Raw genomic sequence first — 27928 nt, forward strand, 5'->3', positions numbered from 1 at the left:
AGACCTATGCCTTGTGCTATACCTATTACGAAGGTACTGTTTGTAATACTCCAGTTCACCGCCCCTTGCTTTCTCAGGGTCTGTACCAGGGTGTTATCAACTATCACCTGGCCATCAATGGAAAGTCCTTCTCCGCCCTGTGTGACCACTTCCCTGAGTATCTGCCAAAGGTGAGACCACCTTCCCATTGTCCACTCTACTCAACAGCCACCCAGTTAGCTGAATAGTTTTAACACTTACTGGGGAAATGGTTCTGAATGGTCAGTATGATGCTATTATGTAGAATAGACAATGCATTATGAGTGCGTTGTGTTTTCAGGTGTTGATGCGGGGAACGGTCTACGCACGGATGGCCCCTGAACAGAAGACTCAGCTGGTCACAGAGCTGCAGAAACTGAAGTAAGAGGGGGAGCAGAGGTGGAAAGAACAGAGGAAACCAGTCAGGGAAGAAGAGACCAGCCTAGATTGAGAGAGGTGGAGGGTAGAGTCATGCATAGGGAAAAGGAGGAAGACACAAAGGAACTCGGTAGCAAATTAAGGTACATGAAAGGATAGATGGACAGACAGGCAGATTCTTCCATTGATTGGCTCTCTTCGGCACAGCTCGGTAGTGTGAAAAGGGAATAGTCCTAAGTTTTCACCCTCTCTCCCTCCCTGTGTAGCTACCGTGTGGGCATGTGCGGAGACGGGGCCAACGACTGCGGAGCTCTAAGGGCCGCAGATGTAGGCGTGTCTCTGTCAGAGGCAGAGGCATCCGTGGCCTCTCCCTTCACCTCTAAGTCAGACAACATCAGCTGTGTGCCTCTACTCATCCGGTAAGGTCACCACACTCTGTTCAAGAGTAGCCTGACATCCAACAGTAATGTCATAGGAAAAATAATATGTGCCGTTGTCATTCTTTTTAACAAGGGTGATTCTTCCTCTGTCTCACAGGGAGGGCCGGTGTTCTCTGGTGACATCATTCAGTCTCTTCAAGTACATGGCCTTGTACAGTCTCATCCAGTTCTCCTCTGTGCTCATCCTCTACACTGTGAGTTCTACAGTAGTTGTTCTGCCAAGCTTATAGTGTTTCTTTACCCCTGGAAAGAAAGATAGGAAATATGCCAGATAATGTGTGCAGTAGTTTGGAGGGGTTCATTGTGTATACTTTCTCATGTTTCATCACTTTAGCCAAAATACTATAGCATGTTTTTAACTTAATTATTGTATGTACAGTTGAAGTCGGAAGTTTACATACACTTAGGTTGGAGTCATTAAAACTCGTTTTTCAACCACTCCACAAATTTCTTGTGAACAAACTATAGTTTTGGCAAGTCGGTTAGGACATCTACTTTGTGCATGACACAAGTAATTTTTCCAACAATTGTGTACAGACAGATTTCACTTATAATTCACTGTATCACAATTCCAGTGGGTCAGAAGTTTACATACACTAAGTTGACTATGCCTTTAAACAGCTTGGAAAATTCCAGAAAATTATGTCATGGCTTTAGAAGCTTCTGATAGTTTAATTGGCATCATTTGAGTTAATTGGAGGTGTACCTGTGGATGTATTTCAAGACCTACCTTCAAACTCAGTGCCTCTTTGCTTGACATCATGGGAAAATCTAAAGAAATCAGCCAAGACCTCAGAAAAAAAATTGTAGACCTCCACAAGTCTGGTTCATCCTTGGGAACAATTTCAAAACGCCTGAAGGTACCACGTTCATCTGTACAAACAATAGTACGCAAGTATAAACACCATGGGACCATGCAGCCGTCATACCGCTCAGGAAGGAGATGCATTCTGTCTCCTAGAGATTAACGTACTTTGGTGCGAAAAGTGCAAATCAATCCCAGAACAACAGCAAAGGACCTTGTGAAGATGCTGGAGGAAACGGGTACAAAAGTATCTATATCCACAGTAAAACGAGTCCTATATTAACATAACCTGAAAGGCTGCTCAGCAAGGAAGAGGTCACTGCTCCAAAACCGCCATTAAAAAAAGCCAGACTACTGTTTGCAACTGCACATGGGGACAAAGATTGTACTTTTTGGAGATATGTCCTCTGGTGTGATGAAACAAAAATAGAACTGTTTGGCCATAATGACCATCGTTATGTTTGTAGGAAAAAGGGGGAGGCTTGCAAGCCGAGGGAACACCATCCCAACCGTGAAGCACGGGGGTGGCAGCATCATGTTGTGGCGGTGCTTTGTTGCAGGAGGGACTGGTGCACTTCACAAAATAGATGGCATCATGAGGGAAGAAAATCATGTGGATATATTGAAGCAACATCAAGACATCAGTCAGGAAGTTAAAGCTCTGTCGCAAATGGGTCTTCCAAATGGCCAATGATCCCAAGCATACTTCCAAAGTTGTGGCAAAATGGCTTAAATCGGGTACGTTTTTTTATCCGGCCGTGAAAATACTGCCCCCTATCCCAAAGATGTTAAGGACAACAAAGTCAAGGTATTGGAGTGGCCATCACAAAGCCCTGACCTCAATCCCATAGAAAATTTGTGGGCAGAACTGAAAAAGCGTGTGCGAGCAAGGAGGCCTACAAACCTGACTAATTTACACCAGCTCTGTCAGGAGGAATGAGCCAAAATTCACCCAACTTATTGTGGGAAACTTGTGGAAGGCTATCCAAAACATTTGACCCAAGTTAAGCAATTTAAAGGCAATGCTACCAAATACTAATTGAGTGTATGTAAACTTCTAACCCACTGGGGATGTGATGAAAGAAAGAAAGAAAGAAAAGCTGAAATAAATCATTCTCTCGACATTTCACATTCTTAAAATAAAGTGGTGATCCTAATTGACCTAAGACAGGGAATTTTTACTAGGATTAAGTGTCAGGAATTGTAAAAAACTGATTTTAAATATATTTGGCTAAGGTGTATGTAAACTTCCGACTTCAACTGTATCACAACACATTTTTCTGGATCTGAAGAATAGCCTTGGAATGTTATTTTACCCTCCCCCACCTATAGCACGTGTTGATTCTATTTTCTGTACCCCATTCAGGAGAAGACTAACCTGGCCGACCTGCAGTTCCTGTTCTTTGACATGGTCCTGGTGACGCTGCTGGCTATCGTCATGGGGAAAGGGGGCCCAAGCACAGAGCTGCACCCCCAGCGGCCCCCAGCCAGCTTGCTGGCGCTGCCAGTCCTGGCTAGCCTGACGCTGCACACCCTACTTCTCATCCTGGGCCAGGTCTCTGCTCTGCTGATCACCACCTCCCAGGACTGGTAAGAACCATTTATGAATAGTGATTATGATCAGCTTGATTTGTATAGCACCTTTAATACTGTATAATATTTAGGGCTGTCCCCGACAAAAAAAATAATAATCTTTGTCGACCGAGAGCAATCTGTTCGATAGGTCAACATTTTGGTCGACATTTTAAAACGTGTATTTTTCCATATATAGACACACCCTATGTTTGAATGAATCAACTATATGTAGGTTACTGAGCTTGTTAAGACACAAATTACTAAAGAGGCCGCCAGAGATCAATATAGCCTAACCAGAAGAAAAAAACCTGTTCCCGGCCATCCTCCCCCGCTGCAGATTTTGCTGTTATGCTCCTGAAGTTGCCAGTATTGGGCTACACCAGCCTTTTGCATTTGGAGTGCCAAGTTATCGTACCAGTTCTACTGATCTGTGTGCCAGTTATGATTTTCATATGCACATTTCCGTGGAACAGTTTAATTTATAGTCTTCATATTTCAAAATCAATATCATGTGGTTCATCAAAATTCAATTTAAATGAAAATGTTACCAATCTAAAAGTAACTCTATTGCCATTGCCAATATGTGAAAATAGCCTACATAAAGCAAACAAATAAAAAAAATTGCAGCCTGCAGGTAGAAAATATTCGGATAAATATCCTATAAATCACATTGGCTACGCATGGCCTGTCTGCATGAAACTTAAAACATTGTATCAACTATTGTATTAACTTGGTCTGGTGGGAAACTTGTGCTAGCAAACTTGCAACATTGTAGAAAATATTCTGGGCCCTCAGTTTCCAGCGCCAGTGAGCTCCGGACAGACACTGCAGTAGGCTATTTAGCGCAAGGGATAAGAAGTAATCAGGTATGCCAATTTTATGACGTTTCCACCAGATCACAGTATGACTTTTTTTCCCCTTTCATGCTGAGTGGTATTCGAAAGGGAGAGTTGGAAAGATTTGTCAAATAGGCTATGTTGAGGAACTATTGTCATCAGGGCCGGAAAAAATCTGCCCCCCCCCCAATAGGTTTGGCCTTGGGCCAATTTATTTCTCAGCTAAAAGTCGGAGGAACAGAACATAATAGCAGCCCAATTAATAGGCCTATGCTACAAATTAAACAATTTTTAACACATCTGGTTAGTAGGCTATAAAATCAGTTCAATGTCAATAACATAGTCTAATATTTTCAATCTGATTACATTGATAAAATCACCAATGCCCTGGACGTTCTGCCGCCCTCGGCGAGACAAAAATAATTACATCTTAGACATCCCAATGAATCTAAGCATGGCACCTTTCTACCCAGACAGAGGCTCTACTGACACAGAAAACTGTAAGCTTCAACTGCTGGCTACTCGTCCGTTGTATAACCCAACAACAAAAGTGCTTCCCTAAAAGCTGCCTGGGTTTAAACAAACATCTTCTCTTTTCAGAAAGAGAAAAGCTCAATTAATAGGGACAGAATAGCAAAGTCAATTTTATTTTATATGTCTCCTCGAATATTATAGGCTGCAGTTTTAGCTTCAGATTGTCATAGAGAGGAATCAATATATCCCCATATGCATCGGAGTCACGTCTTTCGCGAGCATTTTAGAGCTTGTTTCTACCATAAGGCATCACCGAGTTAAGCATTGTTAAAGAACGCTTGATATAATTTGGATACGTTTTATGATTTTATTTCCAAATATAAAGCAAACAATAGATACTCTTTGTTAAAGAAAAGGGCAAAAAGGATATGTGATACCCTCACTCAATTCGAGCCCTGGTTTTAGTCAAACACACCAAGCCCTTCCCAGACACGGAGGTATTTAATCAGTGCATGCGACAGTATTTGGCTATACCGACATCTATGAATAGGATAATTGTGTGTGTCAAACAGGTAGGCTTACCACTTATTTTTTGGAAGATGAAGAAATAGGCTTCAATATATATGAACTTTTATGTTTATGCCCATAAAAATGTTTGGTGCACGCGTGCACATATAGGAGGTCCCTTACCAGGCAGAAGGGAATTTTACATTAACCTCTGCATCGGGGAGTTACAATGTTGCTATCACTATGCAACCTACTACCTATAGTAGGAAACCGAGTTTCTTAATAATAATATCCCACCTGTTATCATGGCACAACCCCATAATTGTTACAATTACAATAAAAAAATAACACTTTTATATAACATATTTAACATACAGTTGAAGTCAGAAGTTTACATACACCTTAGCCAAATACATTTAAACTCAGTTTTTCACAATTCCTGACATTTAATCCAAGTAAGAATTCCCTGTCTTAGGTCAGTTAGGATCACCACTTTATTTTAAGAATGTGAAATGTCAGAATAATAGTAGAGAGAGTGATTGATTTATTTCAGCTTTTCTTTCTTTCATCACATTCCCAGTGGGTCAGAAGTTTACATGCACTCGATTAGTATTTGGTAGCATTGCCTTTAAATTGTTTAACTTGGGTCAAACGTTTTGGGTAGCCTTCCAAAACCTTGCCACAATAAGTTGGGTGAATTTTGGCCCATTCCTCCTGACAGAGCTGGTGTCAGGTTTCTAGGCCTCCTTGCTCGCACACGCTTTTTCAGTTCTGCCCACAAATTTTCTATAGGATTGAGGTCAGGGCTTTGTGATGACCACTCCAATACCTTGACTTTGTTGTCCTTAAGCCGTTTTGCCACAACTTTGGAAGTATGCTTGGGGTCCTTGGCCATTTGGAAAACCCATTTGCAACCAAGCTTTAACTTCCTGACTGATGTCTTGAAATGTTGCTTCAATATATCCACATAATTTTCCTCCCTCATGATGCCATCTATTTTGTGAAGTGCACCAGTCCCTCCTGCAGCAAAGCACCACCACAACATGATGCTGCCACCCCCGTGCTTCACGGTTGGGATGGCGTTCTTCGGCTTGCAAGCCTCCCCCTTTTTCCTACAAACATAATGTTGGTCATTATGGCCAAACAGTTCGATTTTTGTTTCATCGGACCAGAGGACATTTCTCCAAAAAGTACAATCTTTGTCCCTATGTGCAGTTGCAAACCGTAGTCTGGCTTTTTAATGGCGGTTTTGGAGCAGTGGCTTCTTCCTTGCTGAGCGGCCTTTCAGGTTACGTCGAAATAGGCCTCATTTTACTGTAGATATAGATACTTTTGTACCTGTTTCTTCCAGCATCTTCACAAGGTCCTTTGCTGTTGTTCTGGGATTGATTTGCACTTTTCAAACCAAAGTACGTTCATCTCTAGGAGACAGAACGCGTCTCCTTCCTGATCGGCATGACGGTTGCGTGGTCCCATGGTGTTTATACTTGCGTACTATTGTTTGTACAGATGAACGTGGTACCTTCAGGCGGTTGGAAATTGCTCCCAAGGATGAACCAGACTTGTGGTCTACAAATGTTTTTCTGAGGTCTTGGCTGATTTCTTTAGATTTTCCCATGATGTCAAGCAAAGAGGCACTGAGTTTGAAGGTAGGCCTTGAAATGCATCCACAAGTACACCTCCAATTGACTCAAATGTCAATTAGTCTATCAGAAGCTTCTAAAGACATGACATTTTCTGAAATTTTCCAAGTTTTTTAAAGGCATAGTCAACTTAGTGTATCTAAACCTCTGACCCACTGGAATTGTGATACAGTGAAATAATCTGTCTGTAAACAGTTGTTGGAAAAATGACTTGTGTCATGCACAAATGTGATGTCCTAACTGACTTGCCAAAACTATAGTTTGTTAACAAGAAATGTGTGGAGTGGTTGAAAAACGAGTTTTAATGACTCCAACCTAAGTGTATGTAAACTTCAGACTTCAACTTTATGTATTTTAATATTCCTGTAGAACTGTAAAACAGAGTAAGATCATTTGAGCTTTGGAAACAAGTGCTTTCATAAATGCATGGTGGGCGTCATTTCGCTGGAGCAGTGTAAAATAAGCTTTATGTCATTGACCCAGCATTAACGAATTTTGTTTATTTACATATCGAATTTGATTGTCCAACATCAGTTTCAGCATTTATTTATTTTTGTCTCCGCCTTGATTGGCCTTTTCCTCTGCAGTGGTGCTGCATTGCAGTCAGTGATGTTTTCTCTCGGTAGCTGTCCATGGTCCTGAAATCAAATCGTCTGAGTTTGCTTAGACACCAGCCTGATCTCCTGCTCCTTCTACCTCTGGAAACTATCTAGGTGGTCATGCAACTTCTCATGCGAGCTGAGGAGGCGGAAAGATTCTTCCAGTCCCTGGTTCCATTCCTAGGCTTGTCATTCTCCACACTGGTGGATGGACATTGCTGCACACTGATACATTTCACCAGCGAATACTTTGGTTTAGAGATTGTGCCTCTTTTCTCATTGTTTTAAAAAAATATATATTCGCTTCCTGATAGTTTTTGTCTCTTAGACATGGTAGCAAATAGTTTCAAATCTCTCTAGATTACTTTTAGCTAAAATTATATCCACTAGTAGTAGCTAGCTAACGTTAACAGGCTAGGTTATGCTACTGCCTTAATCACTAATCGTTTTCGTCACACACAACCGCCCCCAAAAAATACAATAATTTAATTGGCAGATTCATTTTTATTAATATTTCACAATTAGATAATCCCATAAAAACATACACAGCACCATAGCTACCGATGATAGTAGGAAGTGAACTTCGGGAGAAGCGGGAATGGGGTGGGGGCGGGAACTGCAGCAACGCTATGAGCTGGTGGCTGGGGTGCCGCGGGCGTTGTAGTAGCCGATCAGGGGGCCAGATGGTGGCAGCCAATTGTCAGTGCCGCCATAGGTGGCTGCCTAATGGGAGGGCCAGCCCTGATTGTTTTTACATCCATTGATAATGACAGACTTTGTTTACTTGCTGTTTGATGCAAAGAAAAAAATACTTTGAGAAGCTCCACATTGATGGTGAGTTAAGAAAATCAGAAATAGTATCAGATCCCCAAATGGGTACATTTTATAGGCCTACATTTGCACTCAGGCCAGGTAGACTAGTCCTACTTCTATATGCGTAATCAGTTGTGTGTCCTTACTCAAGATTGAAAAGAGCTCTCCAAACAAAAGTCAATGAATAAATTCACAAATGGAATGAAATAAACAAACTTTTCTCACAAGTGTAGCCAAGGTTGTGTACTCTGCAAACAACGTGCACACTCCGACAATGACAACGGTAAGACTGTAATAATAATATTTTATGCATTAACAGAAATAAACCAAACAAACATTGTAGATTAGGAATTAACGGTAGATGTTCTACTGGTGATACTGGTGTGCCATCACGGCGGCCTCCGCAATGGATTCTGACAGGCGTGAAACAGACAGTTGTCTCGTGTGCCATAATTGTTTTTATATACATTTGCCACTGCTCGACTAAAAAAATCTTTGTCGACCAACAGCCTATCAACCAAACAATCAACCAGTCGACTAAATGTGGTCAGCCCTAATAATATTAGTAATTAGTGATGGGGGATCGAAACAGTATCTCAATATTATTTTTCCGATTTTTATATACGATACTCTGACTCCACTTATCGATTCTAAAATAAAAAATATTTGTTTTAATAATTTGTAGGTAGTTAACGTTAGCTACCTCTAGTTTAGTCGGCTGTACCTGCTCCAAAACTCATCCTATAGCTTGTTCTCCATGTTCTTTTTAAATGGTGAGCTAACATGTTTTTAGCACTCATTTCCCAACATGTTTTTAGCACTTATTGCTCTCTCTTGTCCATCTGAGGCAGACATATAGTGTGCAATATGTTTGGAACATAGAATCCCAATAAAATCTCAATACATATTGTATCAGCACCTGAGTATCGTGATGTCCCTGACAATTCCCAGCCTTATTCTTAATGACACAGAATAATGTTCTGATATTTTGAGGAGGGGAAATGAAGGGTTTCTCATTGGAATAGATCCTTGAGAAGGACCAAAGGAATAATAAGAAGGGTTTTGGGTCTGACTCAGTCACATTGAGGTTTAAAATTATGTATGAAAAACACAGCAGCTCAATGACTTTCAACAAATGCAGTGCATTTTGGGGGAACGTCTCGGTAAATTAATGAATTATTCCTCTCTTCCATCCTTTCAGGTTTGTTCCTCTCAATTCAACAATGTCAGGAGCAGCGAACCTGCCCAACCTTGAGGACACCAGTGTGTTTGACCTGTCAGGGTACCAGTACATCATCATGGCGGTGGTGGTGACTAAAGGATACCCCTACAAGAGACCTCTGTACTACAACGGTGAGGCACCAACCAAGGGGCTCCAGACATATCACATCATGTGTGGTTCGGTAACGTTGTATGAACGTGCCTTGCAAATCAAAGTCACAAAAAAAGCACCTGTTGCTGGGTCTCCTTCCCCCCTTGACGTTCATTCAGTGTGCTGTAAGGGATAGTTTACTTGATTGGTCAATTTAAAAAGTGGTTTTAAATCCACTTGAAACCAATAGGTAGGTACTAAACCATCTGACACTTAGATTTGAGTGAACTATCTCTTTAAGCAGTGAACTCTGATAATCACAGTAGCTGCCAAGGTCTCGTACATGATGCCCATCTTTTTTCTCTCCTAACAGTGGTTTTTGTGTGTGTGCTGCTGGTCTTGTTCGCTCTGATGAGTTGGCTGGTGCTAGCTCCCGTGCCTTTCCTGCGCAAGCTGCTGAAGCTTTACGACATCCCTGATATGAACTTCAAAATCCTGCTGGTGGCCCTGGCCTCACTCAACTTTGTCTTCTGCTTCCTATTGGAGGTACTGTATGCAGAGCCAACCCTAGGGCCCTGTTCTAAAAATTGTCCTTCCTTCCTTCCTTGAGGTAATCTCATGTTAGGATTCAGCCCTTAGTGAGTATGGTTGCACACAATAATGCGATTTATTGTGGATAGTCAGATTAATAGAATAGTTTGATTAAAACATTTACATGCTTTGCAAGAACGATTTCCCCAAAAAATCCTGTTTACATGGACACATCTGAAATCAGGCTACTTGATGGCACTCTGATAAATGCAGAAAAATCGGCAATCAAAATAAACGCTCTACCACAGCGACCATGTTATTTTTCGGAAGCATATTTTATTCTGAGTTTGGACATATATAAAATGTGTATGTGAAAACTACTTCAAAGAGGCATACATTCAGTTGTTCCGAACTCATTTCACTTGTGCAAAAGTGGGAGGCTCACTCGGCTGGAGCTAGCACATACGCAGACCAAATACACCGCAGCAAGGCCAATTTAAGGTGTTTACTTGTCTTAATCATTTGAAATTTGCTTAGAAAACCAGGGGCCTCATTTATCAATATTGTGTAGAAACTATTCTAAAATACTACTTAATTAAGAACAGAATTGAGAATGTTCATAACATAGGAAAAAGTGGGATTTATCAAACAATCCTACGAGTGTCTTACGCACAGCGGTAGGAGATAACCATTGATAAATACCACAAGAAGCTGCTGAGGGGAGGACGACTCATAGAATCAAACACATAGAAACCATGTTTGACGTATTTGATACCATTCCGCTACAGCCATTACCACGAGCCCTTCCTCCCAATTAAGGTGCCATCAACCTCCTGTGATATATACAAATGGTTCTTAGACTCCGTGCTTGTGCATGACCTTGGCTATTTGCATTTCGAAACGCCCCTAATTAACCATATAGTCAAAATCATCCTTTTTTAAAAGCCTGTGTGGAATATACACCGGAGAAAAAAGAAATCTGAGACTGAAAAAGAGTTGCTAGTGTCAGAGATTGAGTACAACTAAAACGTTTTTTGGCTTGCTCAGTTGTGGCTTGACCAGTAAAAACCATTATGAAAATTCACATCGCTTTAGCAATGGCAAATATACTTCAAATGAGTAGGCAACACTCACCAATAATCCATCCTCAACAGCTCCCTCCTGTAGGCGTATAGGCCAACATTACTGTTCTACAGAATGAATAAGTTGTGTGTGCCACCTTGCCACCACATTCAGCAGCATCTTCTGCACATCACCTACACATTTAAAAGTGGAAGTCTTTTCTGTTCACATAGTTGAAATAGTTTTGGGATGGTGGCTAGGTTGGTGTTGTTTATTGCTCCGTTCGTATTTGGGAACCCATTGATGGCATCATGGCAAAGAAACCCCTCTTGACTTCACCTGTATGGAAATTATATGTTTTACTGTTCGTTTTGCTGATTGCATCCAAAACATTGGCTCCCACTGAAAAGTACCCGTTGCCCAAAACCCGAGGTTGGATAGCACTTGATGTGCACCGGAATGGCATGTTTGTTTTTTAAGGTAGGTCTTAAATCCTTGCAAAAATCCTATAAATTGGTTTTGGAAAACGATATCTGATAAGCCGATCAGTACTTTCTGCAAAAAGAAATCCCACCCGTCTCCAAAAACCGCACTCTCTGCGAAATGCAGCGTATGCCAAATCTCTAATTCAGTTTCCCATTATCGCAGTCTTTTATAGTATTTCAACAATGGTTTAATTTTCACACGTGCCTCTAATTGAACAAATTACTGTACTTTATATGGATTATTATTAGGGCTGTCCAACAACAAAAATTGGTTCACCGGAAGGGCATTCCTTTGAACAATTGATTGTTTAAAATATATATACACTGCTCAAAAAAATAAAGGGAACACTAAAATAACACATCCTAGATCTGAATGAATGAATGAAATAATCTTATTAAATACTTTTTTCTTTACATAGTTGAATGTGCTGACAACAAAATCACACAAAAATAATCAATGGAAATCCAATTTATCAACCCATGGAGGTCTGGATTTGGAGTCACACTCAAAATTAAAGTGGAAAACCACACTACAGGCTGATCCAACTTTGATGTAATGTCCTTAAAACAAGTCAAAATGAGGCTCAGTAGTGTGTGTGGCCTCCACGTGCCTGTATGACCTCCCTACAACGCCTGGGCATGCTCCTGATGAGGTGGCGGATGGTCTCCTGAGGGATCTCCTCCCAGACCTGGACTAAAGCATCCGCCAACTCCTGGACAGTCTGTGGTGCAACGTGGCGTTGGTGGATGGAGCGAGACATGATGTCCCAGATGTGCTCAATTGGATTCAGGTCTGGGGAATGGGTGGGCCAGTCCATAGCATCAATGCCTTCCTCTTGCAGGAACTGCTGACACACTCCAGCCACATGAGGTCTAGCATTGTCTTGCATTAGGAGGAACCCAGGGCCAACAGCACCAGCATATGGTCTCACAAGGGGTCTGAGGATCTCATCTCGGTACCTAATGGCAGTCAGGCTACCTCTGGCGAGCACATGGAGGGCTGTGCGGCCCCCCAAAGAAATGCCACCCCACACCATGACTGACCCACCGCCAAACCGGTCATGCTGGAGGATGTTGCAGGCAGCAGAACGTTCTCCATGGCGTCTCCAGACTCTGTCACGTCTGTCACATGTGCTCAGTGTGAACCTGCTTTCATCTGTGAAGAGCACAGGGCGCCAGTGGCGAATTTGCCAATCTTGGTGTTCTCTGGCAAATGCCAAATGTCCTGCACGATGTTGGGCTGTAAGCACAACCCCCACCTGTGGACGTCGGGCCCTCATACCACCCTCATGGAGTCTGTTTCTGACCGTTTGAGCAGACACATGCACATTTGTGGCCTGCTGGAGGTAATTTTGCAGGGCTCTGGCAGTGCTTCTCCTGCTCCTCCTTGCACAAAGGCGGAGGTAGCGGTCCTGCTGCTGGGTTGTTGCCCTCCTACGGCCTCCTCCACGTCTCCTGATGTACTGGCCTGTCTCCTGGTAGCGCCTCCATGCTCTGGACACTACGCTGACAGACACAGCAAACCTTCTTGCCACAGCTCGCATTGATGTGCCATCCTGGATGAGCTGCACTACCTGAGCCACTTGTGTGGGTTGTAGACTCCGTCTCATGCTACCACTAGAGTGAAAGCACCGCCAGCATTCAAAAGTGACCAAAACATCAGCCAGGAAGCATAGGAACTGAGAAGTGGTCTGTGGTCCCCACCTGCAGAACCACTCCTTTATTGGGGGTGTCTTGCTAATTGCCTATAATTTCCACCTGTTGTCTATTCCATTTGCACAACAGCATGTGAAATGTATTGTCAATCAGTGTTGCTTCCTAAGTGGACAGTTTGATTTCACAGAAGTGTGATTGACTTGGAGTTACATTGTGTTGTTTAAGTGTTCCCTTTATTTTTTTGAGCAGTGTATATTTTTCCATAGACACAACGTATGTGTTTTAATAGAATCAACTATATATGCATTGAGCTTGTCTGATGCTTTAAGCACACTGTTTGATGAAATAAGACACAAATGACCCAGCAACATTAAGGCAGTTATATACAATTTAAAATACGACATGACATGACATTTTTGTATTTATTAGGGATTCCCATTAGCTACTCTTCCAGGGGTCCAAACACATTAAGACACTTACATCATATAACATTATTACACCACCACATATCTACAATGTATGTGTGTGTAGAGTGTGTGCTAGTGCTTGTGTGCGTATGCGTGTGTCTGTACCTGTGTGTGTCTTCACAGTCCCCGTTGTTCCATAAGGTGTATTTTTACCTGTTTTTATCAATCTGATTCTACTGCTTGCATCAGTTACCTGATGTGGAATAGAGTTCCATGTAGCCATGGCTCTATGTAGTACTGTGCGCCTCCCATAGTCTGTTCTGGACTTGGGGATTGTGAAGAGACCTCTGGTGGCATGTCTTGTGTGGTAAGCATGGGTGTCCGAGCTGTGTGCTAGTAGTTTAAACAAACAGCTCGGTACATTCAGCTTGTCAACACGTCTTACAAAAACAAGTAATGACGAAGTCAATCTCTCTTCCACGATAGATTAGCATGCGTATCATTAATGATAGCTCCCTGTGTACTTTTAAGGGCCAGCCGTGCTGCCCTGTTCGGAGCCAATTGTAATTTTCTTAAGTCCCTCTTTGTGGCACCTCACCACACTACTGAACAGTAGTCCAGGTGTGACAAAACTAGGGCCTGTAGGACCTGCCTTGTTTATAGTGTTGTTAAGAAGGCGTAGCGGCGCTCTATTATGGACAGACTTCTCCACATCTAAGATACTGTTGTATCAATATGTTTTGACCATGACAGTTTACAATCCAGGGTTACTCCAAGCAGTTTAGTCACCTGAACTTCCTAAATTACCACATTTAATTTTAACATTTAGGTTTTAGTGAATGATTTGTCCCAAATACAATGTTTTAGTTGGAAATATTTAGGATAAATGTTCTGTTAGACAGGTAACTCTTTATCCACAATATAGCAGGGGGTGTAAAGCCATAACACATACGTTTTTCCAGCAGCAGACTATGATTGATGATGTCAAAAGTGCACTGAAGTCTAACAAAAAAGCTCCCTCAATCTTTCTCTCAGCCAATCATCAGTCATTTGTGTAAGCGCTGTGCTTGTTGAGTGTCTCCCTATAAGCGTGCTGAAAGTCTGTCAATTTGTTTACAGTAAAATAGTATTGTGACTGGTCAAACACCATTTTTTCCAAATGTTTATTAAGGGTTGGTAAAAGGCGTATTGGTCGCCTATTTGAGCCAGTAAAGGGGGCTTTACTATTCATGGTTATCGGAATTGCTTATGCTCCCCTCCAGGCCTAAGGACACACTTTCTTATAGGCTTAGATTGAAGATGTGGCAATATCAGCCGCTATTATCCTCAGTAATTTTCCATCCAAGTTGTTAGATCCCGGTGGCTTGTCATTGTCACTCACTTTATGGAGTTCAAAATTACAATGCTTGTCTTTTTCATAATTTGATCAGTTATACTTGGCCCCCCAAAAAAATGAAATGCTAATTTTGCTATGATAAAGAACTACAAATGCCATGTTGGTCTGGACGAGACTGCCGAATCGAGGAAAATGTAAGAATCTCTGGATTAACTATCTAATGTTACCTAAATGTAGTAATGAATAAATTGGCAAAATGTCTTTAAATTGACAATTCTGTGAATGGTCTTGTGCAAGTTATCTATTTTTGTTTACTTTGATGCTCATTAGCATTTTCAAATCTGAATGTAAATAGAGCCAAATATATGGACTAAGTCGATAGACACTGCCACGGTGAGCCTACACGAAACACAGCCCTTATTTTAAGTCTTTCTAAAATCCTCTATGGGAAAAATGAATAGTGGAAAAACAATTAGAACCATTTCCCTGTTTGACAGCTAGGTTTTACACCTCCACGTGGGGCTCTATAGGCTACACAAGGAGTCAGCAATGTTTTTTCTCGTGTGAAATGCCTATTTTTCTTGCCAGTTATGGTTTTCATATGCACAGTTTAATTTAAATTTATAACGTCTTTGCATCTTAAAATCATTGTCATGTGGTTATCTAAATGGAAATGATACTTTTTAGGTTTAACTTCTATTGCCAACTATGTAAAAATTGCCTATAAAGCAAACAAATAAGACCATTGCAGCCTGCAAGTAGAAAATATCCTGATAAAAATAAATATCCTATAAATCACATTGGCTATGCATGGCCCTGTCTGCAACGAACTTGAAACGTTGTATCAACTATCTTAGGCCAAAGGATCAGAGAATGACATTTTTCCCTTTCACGCTGAGTGGTTATCGAAAAGGAGAGAACTGTAAAGATTTTTCAAATACATTGAGGAACTATTGTCATTCTCAATGGATGTAAAAACAGACTTTGTTTGCTTGCCGTTTAAGGTGAAGAAAACATTAGCCTACTTTGAAAAGCTCCACAGCTCATTGGTGGTAGTGCGTTAAGCCAATCAGAAACACTGATTGGCTTACGAGCATATAGGCCTACTTTTACCTGATTGTGAACGCTCCAAACAAAAGACTGACTAAATTGACTTGTTTCTCAAAAGTGTAGCATAGGTTGTGTGCTCTGCAAACAATATAATAATTACCGTAACCAAACAAACAGATTTAGGCATTAACGGTAAATATACTACTGGTGATATGTAATGGGGAATTGATAGACGCAAACAATTCACACAATGAAGTTATGAAACAATGAATGTACACAAATTGGCGGGAGAGCGCGCATTCTGGAGAGAGAGGTGCATTGTGCATTTCAGCCACACTACACTTCTTCTTGCACTGTGCCATCCCCGTGGCCTCCACAATGGATTAAAGCCAATTTATGCTTGAGACTAAATATGGTTGGTGGCTTCGTATGGCGGGTGTGACGCAACTGCGGAACCTCTGGAGGCCAAATCAAGGCGGAGGGCTCCTTATAGCTCCGCATTGACATGATTGGTTGATGGTAGGTGTGGGCGGGAGGTCCTGTATGAACACGTACTCACTTTGACAATAGCTCTACTCCGCGATGTGCAAAATGTATGTTTGCTCAGACTTCTGCGGAGGCCTCATCACAGTAAATGCTATACGGCCACTGCAGATGTCAGATTGACCATGCAGAGCCTTTTTCTCAGTCTCCACTATGGATTAGTTCACTAAGATGGGCACAAATAAGACAGGGCTCTCATGTGCCATGAAAAAATATATATTTGCTTGGTCGACTGACCAGTCGACTATTTGGGTTCAGCCCTAATTATCGTAGCAAATCCACTGTGGTGAAATTATGTGATATAGCCTGACAAGATACAGTATGTTGCATGAATTCAATGAAAATGCAATGAAGTAGATTTTTTTTTTTAATTATTACTCACAACTTCACACATTTTCCCCATTCTATGCTTGACAAGCAGTTCCCTTATTCCACCACTTGGCACTGTGCCTACGCATTGTCATGGCTGTACGTGAAATGTATGCACTCAAGCAAATGTTCATATTGATAAATCACATTTTGTGTGGAAATGATCCCAGACATGGTTTACGCAGATTTGTGCCGACGCATGATTGATGAGGCCCCATATGCTTACTTTGAACTTAACCTTAAGCCAATTAAGATACGCAGAGTAAGGTGTTTACATGACTTTTGCATAATCTGCATACTGCCATAATCAGGTTAATATCAAATTATTACTATGCATTTAAACGTACTCAATGACTGTGTGACTGTATCCTACTGGCTCTCCTGTAGATGCTGATAGACCGAGGTATGCTGAACTGCCTGCGTCTGCTCCGAGGGAGGCGCCAGTCCAAGAAGCAGTACAAGCGCCTAGACGTCCTCCTGTCAGACTCTCCCTCCTGGCCCCCCCTGGACCAACCACTAGTCCCGCCCCAGTGCACAGTCATTGGCCTGAGCTAGCATCAGCCTCTCCTCCCATTGCACAATATTGAGAGATTCGATTATCTGGCCCAGGTTGCCTCGGTGGGAGGAGTCTAAACCGATAGCATTAGTTTTGGAACCGTGCTGCCTCCCGGCATGAGTCAGCCAAGTGCCCAGCTCTGGCCGATGGCGAAGTCGGCTCAAAACAAAAGTGACTTGGGTGAAGTAATGAGTAGGATTCTGTGTTCACATGTAAAAGTGATTGCTTTAGATGAATGCTTTCTGCCTTCCCAATGAAAGTTAGAATTTTCTAACATTTTATCGATAAACCATGCTCCATTGTTGACATGACCGAGCGGTGCAGATTACTGTTCAATTTGATAAAGGTGCTCCTCCCTCACCGCATTCGCCCATTTACATCACAGGCCATAGACCGGTGAACCGTGGTTAATTTTAATCGAACTCTCTCAATATTTCCCCAGCCAAAGAGTGCCTAGGATCTGAGCCACATCCACAATGTCACAGTGAACAAACCTCTGAAGTCTGTTTCACACATTTTTCCTTTTCAACAGTAGTGTGAAGTACAATACTGCGCCACTGGGTTGCCGAGTGGCGCAAGGCACTGCATCGCAGTGTTAGGTGTCACTACAGACCCTGGTTCGATTCCAGGCTGTATAACAACTGGCCGTGATTGGGAGTCCCATAGGGCGTCGCCCGGAGTAGGCCATCGTAAATTAGAATTTGTTCTTAACTGATTTGCCAAGTTAAATAAAATAAATGCCAGCCAGTGATATGAAAAGCTCAAATGTTCAATAGTATTAGGAATAAAACTATTTTTTAAATGCTCTTGTCAGGTTGAATTAATGTTTCTCAGAGGTAGGTGGTTGCAACACAATAGAGAAAAGTGAAATGTTTACAAGAGAGCTAATTTAATCCCATCAATGTGTTCAATAGGGGACAACAAATGTGGATGAAGATATACGTATCATTTCTGTGGTGAAATCAATATCACTTTAAACTGTCATGGCCATGTTGAGATATAAAAGAAACGCAGTGGATTATTTTATAAATAATTTTAATAAAAATTGACAAGCAGTTTTGTTCTCACTCAGAGCTTCAAACCCTGTTGATCCTGTCTCCCCCTCTTAGTGCAGACAGAGGACTTTCAGAAAAACCTTAATATCCAGAGTTACCCTCTGGCATGTAAAGTTTTCACAACCAACATTGGATGATGTTACTGAACACTAGGTGAATGGTTGATAGATACAGTACTATGAAAAAGTATTTTCACATTTCTATCTGAAGCAGTAATGTGGCTGCTAAAGAGGCAACTGGACTTCCTGAGTTCTTTGGAATAGTGTGCTGATATTCCTCCATTCAAATATCATCATGGCATACTGAAGAGGCCAGAGGCTGACCACCTGACAGACTTGGGCTGACGCTCATGGATTCCTTTCATTCCAAACATACATTAGTTTAACATTTGGGCATACCTTCCCGATATCGGTGTAGCATTAAGTTTAAAGTAGGTGCTCACTAAAGCTTTTATGGACATCAGTTTTTTTGCACTCGATCCCTGCCCAAAATACAGTCTGACATTGCACCCAAGTTCCTACTTCAGTGAAGTACATTAGAAGAAATGAATGCAGTTGACAGTGTGTGTGTATGTATGTATGTATGTATGTATGTATGTATGTATATGTGTGTGTGTATATATATATATGTGTGTGTGTATATATATGTGTATGTATATGTATGTATATGTATATATATATGTGTGTATATATATATATATGTATATGTGTGTGTGTGTGTGTATATATATATATATATATATATATATATATATATATATATATATATATATATATATATATATATATATATATATATATATATATATATAAAATTGATGAGGGGCATTAAGGGTACAGCAGTACATTTATTCCCCATATGACCCCCCCCCCAGAACCACCTACTGTATACAGTTGGAATTAACTGATATTTACAGGATTATTTAAAATGGGGTTTAGTTCATGTTAATTTAAATACTGCTCTAATATTACTACCGCCTCTTGCAGAAAAGCTGCTTAAGAATGGAGATAAGTGGATTTTGGTCCATTTGTTCTTTTGTTTTACTGTTTCTAAAAAATACAAAATAAATGAAATCAGGACAGTCTGAGACAACAAAAAAGACCGCTGTAAACAGTACTTCCACACATCACCCTCTTAAAAACTAATGGCAAGTGACAGATTATTTGATCATCATCGATAACCAAAATGTAAATAAAATAAAAACGTGAGGAACAGTATCTCCAGTATTATGGCTGGATGAAGCTGCATCATTCCTCTATTGCCTTGATTTGCTTCGGTCGCTATTCTTCTCTCCTCTGTTTTCAGGAATCCTCTGCACTCAGTATTTCCATATTGAAGAGTCCACGGCTGATGTCCAAATTAGCTGCATAAAGCAGAACCTCAGGTTTCCCATGACGGACCGGTTGCTGGTCACACTTTAGGCAGATAAGAGACAAGGAGAGGATTCTTTGGGCAACATGGGTGTAGGGTGGGGTACTTAAAGGGACCATCACAGTGAGCAGAGTCCCAAGATGTCTTTGTCACAGTGTTAAAACAGTTGTGGTGGGGTGGAGAGAGAGAAAGCATGTTTCCCCTCTAAGCCATCCCACACATTACCAGTGGGAGCCATGAGGGGAGAACATATGCATTTAGATTCACAGCACAATCCCATAGAATTGGAGGCCTTTTGTATTTTTTTTACACCCTACTATTACCCCAGCCATTTCATGTTCCTCTTAAATCACTCTCCCCATGTCAGGATGGCCCCTATTCCACTTATCTGTTTTGGCGAAAGGCTTGTGTGCCATCTAGGCATGCTAGTAGGCGGACAGCATGATTTTTTGATTGGTCCTCTGGGGGTGTGGTGGAATTTGTAATCCCTGGTTCAGGAGGTAGGGAGAAGACCAAAAACAGTGGTGCTTATGTACAGTATAAATTATGTGATCAACTACAAAAACATTGCTTTAGACAAAGTTGGGCTTCCAAAATATATGTAGCAGATAAATGACAAGATACCCAGACTTTGTTTACAGAATCAGAGATTGATGTCCGATCCGAACAGCCACAGGTATACACACATACAGTAGGCCTATACTTGGGATTAACAGTTGTATCATGGCAGCTGTCCAGTGGACACCATTTTGCCCTGCACTGTCAACTGGTAACAGCGTGCATAAGGTATTTATTTACCCGTCTGCATTCAGCTTTTCCTGAGGCCACTCTTCAGGGCTGGCGCTGAATTGTATTCTCTTCCTGGCCTCTGCGTATGGCTCCTCCCGCTGGGCCAGGGACTTGACCTGTGGCGCGGGGCGGTTCTGGCCCTGGGGCGACCCGTTACTGGAGGGTCTCTTCAGAATGTGGATCTGGGGCAGAGGGGCTGCGTGGGGGGAGTTGTTCCGGATCATGATGGCCGTCTTCGATGGTGACCATGTAGAATTACTGGACAGTCTGGGAGCAAAACAACAAACTAGTGTGAATGGTGATTTCAGTGAGAAGGCTGTGAGTATGAGGGGACTATGAATGCGGCTGTACCAGTGGGAGATGAGGGGAGGTCAATGGAAGTATGAGAGAAAATGCTTAGTGCGTGTGAGGTGGACAGGAGATGTTTTGAGTGATGTTAAGTTTGTGAAATGCAAATGGATTTAATTAAGAGCCTATTTTCCAAAATTCCTGTCCATTATCAGAAATGTTTGCCCTATGACTTGTCTGAGTAATGCACATGTCAAACTCATTCCATGGAGAGCTGAGTGTCAGCGGGGTTTTGCTCCTTGTACTTCATTGATGAATTAAGGTCACTAATTAGTAAGGAACTCCCCTCATCTGGTTGTCTAAGACTTAATTGAAAGGAAAAAAATAAAACCGAGGGCCAACAGTGTCAGCATTTTACTCCCTTCTCTTTCTGGCTAATCTTAAACTTTTTTAATCTTCTCTCCATTTCCTGCATTTAAGAGACAGAACAGAAAGATCTGTGGTTAAAATGCAATTGTGCATGCGAAATTTGTAACGTTATGCCAAATGTAACTGGAAAGTGGTAACCGGGGAGAGTAATGTTAGCAGGAAGAAAGGGGGAGTGGAGGTTGGCTGAATCTTTGGAGGCCTGGATTCTGGCAGTGTGGCAATAAAGCAAGGCTGGAAATATAGTCTAGTAGCTGGAAAATTTACATTGAGGTAGACACGATTGGCACCATAATTATTCAATAGATGCTAGCTGTAATATTGATATCGCTGCTAGAGGGGCACACGAATCAGTATCAAACGTTTTATGAATTCATAAGTTAGCTAACGTTAGCCAGCTTGCCAAGACGTGGATTTTAAAGCGCAACGTTAAAGCATTTCAACAAACTATTTTGGACTGAGCCCCACAGTGGACGCGTCATAATACCCATAAAACCTAGCAGTGGAACACGAAAATGAATCCAATCGTTTTCCAATATGGGATTTTAGAACCACTTCAAAACGGGGGAGAACTACATTGTTTGCATCCATGAGCTAGCTTTTTTATGACCAGCACTGTAGGTGCGAGACAACTTTACCAGCATCATAGCATACGTATCGATGAATCGTTGTGACATACATTTTTCACGTAGTTATTACACATTGATTACACTATCACTCGTATTTCATATGTCACAATGATTCATCGATACGTATGCTATGATGCTGGTAAAGTTGTCTCGCACCTACAGTGCTGGACATTTAAAAAAAAGAGCTAGCTAGGTCATGGATGCAAACAATGTAGTTCTCCCCCCAAAACATAGCAAAACGACAATCAGTTTCAGTACTGTAGCTGTAGTTAGCATCATCTAAAAATAGCCCTAATTTATAAGAAAGTTCTTATTTGATTAATGGTGGTCGGACCCATCTGAAGCTAGCCACAATAAGGATTAGCCACAATAGTGGACTTTCCGGTTAGCCTTCAAAATAAAAGTATGGCATAATTCTACTATTCGTATTCATTTGCATCACTGTCAATGACACTTATTTTGAATGCAAACCGCAAATTCCACTATTGTGCCTAATCCTTATTGTGGCTAGCTTCATAACCCTGTCCGGTCAAGCCTGACTAGCCAGATGAAGCTAGCTGGCTGTTTATAACGTTATCTTTGGTCAACAGGGTTAAGTAGCTGGCTATGTATTTTCATGAACTGAAGTTAAATTTCAATAGGCGAACAACAAGTGGCAACCTAGCTAATACTTACAAGGATTCCTAAATCATTGCTAAGAATAATGAAAATGACTGCAGTTTCTACTGGTCATTGTTTTCTGGCTGGTTGTATAGGTGCTAGCTAGGTACCAAGCTAGCTACCCCAGAAGTTGCGGTCGAACAAATGATGCTTTATTACTAATGCGGTATTGTAAACACATCGTTCGTGGCCGGTGTTTGCAGACTTTTTTTATACAGCCTTGACAGTGCTACTGTATCTTTTTTGACACGCAAAGACCCAAACGGCATTCCATAGTATGCATGTCGTGAAGCTAATAGCGGTGACGCCATTACTGTGCAACTCCGGTAGGGCAACATCGGAAAAATAGCCACCAGTCGGGAAAAGCCAACATCACCCATGACAGTGAACGGTTGATTGTCAAGGGCAATGAATTCCATTATCGTGGCTTTAATGGATTTCGCCTTGGAGTTGTTGTTGAAATTCTTACACTTTCAAATGACTGCCCAACTTGTTGACTGCTCACTCGATCGACACAGCAGACATTGTGGGCTAGGTTAGGAATGCTGTGTTGCACGTGTAGCGCCAATTTTTACGTGGGATCATAGCGTCATGTACCTACGTTTATATAGGTATGCACGGTAGCATTGACATCGGGCTGATACCGATGTTGCCATTTTTAGCTAATATCGGCCGATTACGATATGTGCACCCCTAGTCCTGAGCTACAGGCAGTTAGATTTGGGTATGTCATTTTAGGCGAAAATTGAGAGAAAGGGTTGGATCCTTAACTAATGTCTTATTTATGCATTTGGTCTTGTGTGTAATACTATCCTAGTAGCTGTCACATTTACAATGTGCCATGAATACTACACTAGTTTATTTGCAAAGAAACTAGCTAGCAACCTACCTACGATGATATTAGCAACATGCCCGTATTCTAAATGTGAGCCCTTATCATTTTTGAACAAGATGAAATCTATTTCAATTTATGGTGTCAGAATGCACTGCTGTATTAAAGCAATTCAGAACTAGTTGACATGTTCTGTTGCAGATTCAAAGCCAGATTAACTCATTGCAGAATGTATCCATAATCATTAATGAATAAGCATATTTATTTGACAAGAATGCACCCATTAATCACATCAAACCTCTGAACTCCAGCAATTGTTTTAAAGAAACCAAAATAGTAGACAATGCATACATATGCCTTTTATACATAATGTAAATATTTAATTTATTCACTAATGCCACAAAGCTGGAACATCGAAGAGCACCATATGAACTATTATTAGTATCCAAGAGCGCACAGATTCTTTGGCTTTTCCATTATAGGAATTAGACCAGCACAAATAACAAAATGTAAAACAGCATATTGTGATTTTTGGTGGGTGAGTTAAAAATTGAGAAACTACTGGATGGGTAAGGTAGGTTTAATATAAAATACCAGGTCAACTCCAGCAGAATGAGAAACACACTTTAGACAGAAAAACAAGGAAGCCATGCCTAAACGCAGCTATATCAACATCCATATCAATTTAACAGGTCCATGTTGCTGCTGTCAATTGTGAGCAGCACATTTATCACTGCATTCAGTTTGAACCCCAGAATAAGCAGTACATTACACAGGTGGAAAAAAGGTAGCAAAAACAGCACAACACTTTTAAACGTGTTACTGAGTGTAGAAAAGGCCCATGGAGTTGGTGGAATAATCCTTTAATTCATTGCCACTTACTCAGCTGGGCCAGGGGCGCTTTAATTAGGTCAGGTGGAAATGTCCGACAGATCTCAACTCCATAAAAGGAGGAAATCGCCTGATCGCGCTGCTTTCTTTTCCTTAACTCCGTCTAATCCAGAAGTTCTGTGCGTCCATGAATCCACGTAAATCCACCGAATCTGTTACCTTTCATCTGAACTATCTGTTGCGATCGGGAGAGTGGGCCATCAGTTGTTTAGAGTTATTACCGCGGAGTGCACTCCCCAAACATATTGTGTACGTTGAATGGTCTATAGGCCAATTATGCAAACCGATATGGTTAATATGTAATGAAATTACATGTACACATGAAGACACTTGAAAGGGTGAAATAAGAAAGTCATTGTTTGTTGAACTGATCGACTCTGATATCCAACTAATGGCGATTATAGATTGAATAACCGATCATTGTTTATTATTCTTTCATGATAAATAGTTACGAGCCTAAATTACTCACGGATGATTCCTATTGACTTCTTAATGAACTGGATTGTTGAATCCCCTAAATTATGTTAATAATGAATGATTGTTATGATTTGATCTTTGTGATTATGAATTTGATTGGATACATGTTATTCTGTTTCCTTTGTTATGCAGGACAGACTACACAGTAAATATACCACTTTATGGTTAAAGGAATTCCTGCCTCAGTCTCATCCATTCCTCTGTCACCTGACCCGTGACCACCTGTTCACCCTCACTGTCAGTCATCCTACCTGTCCAGCTGCCCACACAGATTCAACTAATCTTTCACTGAGTCTAGATATCAAATCAGAACAACTAGTGAAGGAAGCAGCGTAGGATTATAGTCAAGATGGAGAGTTCCATATTGAGGGAACATGGGGCATGACAGGCATAGTGTGGAATAAAGGTTATCTAGAGGGGTGGTTGGCCATGAAATAAACATAAAATGGGGTGCATCTGCACCCCTTTTAGATCGTTGTCAGAAAATATTCAAATGGAGTTCATCTTGAGTGTGAATCACAACATTAAAGATGAGTGATCACAGCATTTCCACCAATTGAGCCATACACAATACAACTTATCCTCTTTTAAGCATTAAGGACAGCATTTTGTTGACAAAATGGTGGTTTACACCATGTCTAATGTATGTGAATGACAGAAGAATCTTCCCCAGCTGTAGGTCCATTTGAGTGTGTGTGGTTACTTAGGCCAGCACATCAACCAGTACTGGGACCATTGTCAGACAGGGCAGGTATAGACCATTGTAGTCTTCTGGCCTGCAGCTGCTCCCTGCTTTGCAGCCGCCACCTTGGCATCAGTAAACAAGTTTAACTTGAGAGGAGCATGCATTATACAGTATATCAGTCAACAAGTTCAACTTGAGAGGAGCATGCATACATCAATAACTTGGGAAAGTATTCAGACCCCTTGACATTTCCCATTTTGATACTTTACTGCCTTCAAATGGATTAAATTAAAATAATTCCTCAGCAATCTACAAACAATGACAAAGCAAAAACATGTTTTTAGAATTTTTTGCAAATTGATTAAAAACAGATACCTTATTTACATACAGTACTTGTCAAAATTTTGGACACCTACTCAGTCAAGGGTTCTTTATTTTTTACTATTTTCTACATTGTAGAATAACAGTGAAGACAAACTATGAAATAACACATATGGAATCATGTAGTAACCAAAAAAAGTGTTAAATCAAAATATTTTATATTTCAGATTCTTCAAAGTAGCCACCCTTTGCCTTGCTGTCAGCTTTGCACACTCTTGGTATTCTCTTAACCAGCTTCATGAGGAATGCTTTTCCAACAGTCTTGAAGGAGTTCCCACATATGCTGAGCACTTGTTGGCTGCTTTTCCTTCACTCTGCGCTCCAGCTCCGGGTCATTGTCATTGTCAGACTGGAATATGTTCCGGGATTCCTCCAATGGCATTGAGGAGTACACCACATCTGTCACTGGCTTCATCAATAAGTGCATCGATGACGTCGTCCCCACAGTGACCGTACGTACATACCCCAACCAGAAGCCATGGATTACAGGCAGCATCCGCACTGAGCTAAAGGCTAGAGCTGCCACTTTCAAGGAGCAGGACTTTAACCCGGAAGCTTATAAGAAATCCCGCTATGCCCTCCGACGAACAATCAAACAGACAAAATACAGGACTAAGATCGAATCGTACTACACTGGCTATGTTGCTCGTCGAATGTGGCAGGGCCTTCAAACCATTACAGACTACAAAGGGAAGCACAGCCAAGTGCTGCCCAGTGACACGAGCCTACCGGATGAGCTGAACTACTTCTATGCTCGCTTTGAGGCAAATAACCCAGAAACATACATGAGAGCACCAGCTGTACCGGAAGACTGTGTGATCACGCTCTCCGCAGCCGATGTGAGTAAGACCTTTAGACAGGTCATCATTCACAAGGCCGCAGGGCCAGATTGATTACCAGGATGTGTACCGTGAGCATGCGCTGACCAACTAGCAAGTGTCTTCAATGACATTTTCAACCTCTCCCTGTCCAAGTCTGTAATACCAACATGTTTAAAGCAGACCACCATAGTGCCTGTGCCCAAGAACACTAAGGTAACCTGCCTAAATGACTACTGACCCGTAGCACTCACGTCTGTAGCCATGATGTGCTTTGAAAGGCTGGCCATGACTCACATCAACACCATCATCCCAGAAACCCTAGACCCACTCCAATTTGCAAACCGCCCCAACAGATCCACAGATGATGCAGTCTCTATTGCACTCCACACTGCCCTTTCCCACCTGGACAAAAAGAACACCTATGTGAAAATGCTATTCATTGACTACAGCTCAGTGTTCAACACCATAGTGCCTTCAAAGCTCATCAATAAGCTAAGGACCCTGGGACTAAACACCTCCCTCTGCAACTGGATCCTGGACTTCCTGATGGGCCGGCCCCAGGTGGTAAGGGTAGGTAACAACACATCCACCACGCTGATCCTCAACACAGGGGCCCCTCAGGGGAGAAGGTCAAGACCTGGCCGTGTGGTGCCAGGACAACAACCTCTCCCACAACGTGATCGAGACAAAGGAAGTGATTGTGGAATACAGGAAAAAGAGGACCGAGCACGCCCCCATTCTCATCGACGGGGTGCAGCAGGTTGTGAGCTTCAATTTCCTTGGTGTCCACATCACCAACAAACTAACATGGTCCAAGCACACCAAGACAGTCGTGAAACGGGCACGGCAAAACCTATTCCCCCTCAGGAGACTGAAAAGATTTGGCATGGGTCCTCAGATCCTCAAAAGGTCCTCCTGCTGCACCATCGAGAGTATCCTGACGGGTTCCATCTAGAGGTCGACCGATTAATCGGAATGGCCGATTAATTAGGGCTGATTTCAAGTTTTCATAACAATCGGTATTTTTGGCCACCGATTTGCCAAATATTTTAGTCTAATTTTTAGTATTTTTTTTTATTATTATTATTTTTTTTACACCTTTATTTAACTAGGTAAGTCAGATTAAGAACACATTCTTATTTTCAATGACTGCCTAGGAACGGGGGTTAACTGCCTTGTTTTGGCCTTTCTAGGGAGTTTTTCCTAGCCACCGTGCTTCTGCACCTGC

At 41.6% G+C, this 27928-nt stretch overlaps 1 protein-coding gene across 2 annotated transcripts in view; it reads left to right on the top strand.

Moving 5' to 3' along the window:
• atp13a2 (ATPase cation transporting 13A2) overlaps positions 1–18197 on the top strand; it is a 38599-nt gene extending 20402 nt beyond the window's left edge. For both annotated transcript variants that reach the window (XM_014135348.3, XM_014135350.3), the window contains exons 22-29: positions 78–170; positions 320–399; positions 663–815; positions 934–1030; positions 3008–3231; positions 9290–9441; positions 9774–9946; positions 17227–18197. In XM_014135348.3, coding sequence (XP_013990823.1) covers positions 78–170; positions 320–399; positions 663–815; positions 934–1030; positions 3008–3231; positions 9290–9441; positions 9774–9946; positions 17227–17394 — 1140 coding nt within the window. In that variant the 3' untranslated portion in view covers positions 17395–18197. The remainder of the gene's footprint in view (positions 1–77; positions 171–319; positions 400–662; positions 816–933; positions 1031–3007; positions 3232–9289; positions 9442–9773; positions 9947–17226) is intronic.
• The last annotated feature ends 9731 nt before the right edge of the window (positions 18198–27928 follow it).

This window comes from Salmo salar, chromosome 13, assembly GCF_965601325.2.
Source record: "Salmo salar chromosome 13, fSalSal1, whole genome shotgun sequence".
Lineage (NCBI taxonomy): Eukaryota > Metazoa > Chordata > Actinopteri > Salmoniformes > Salmonidae > Salmo > Salmo salar.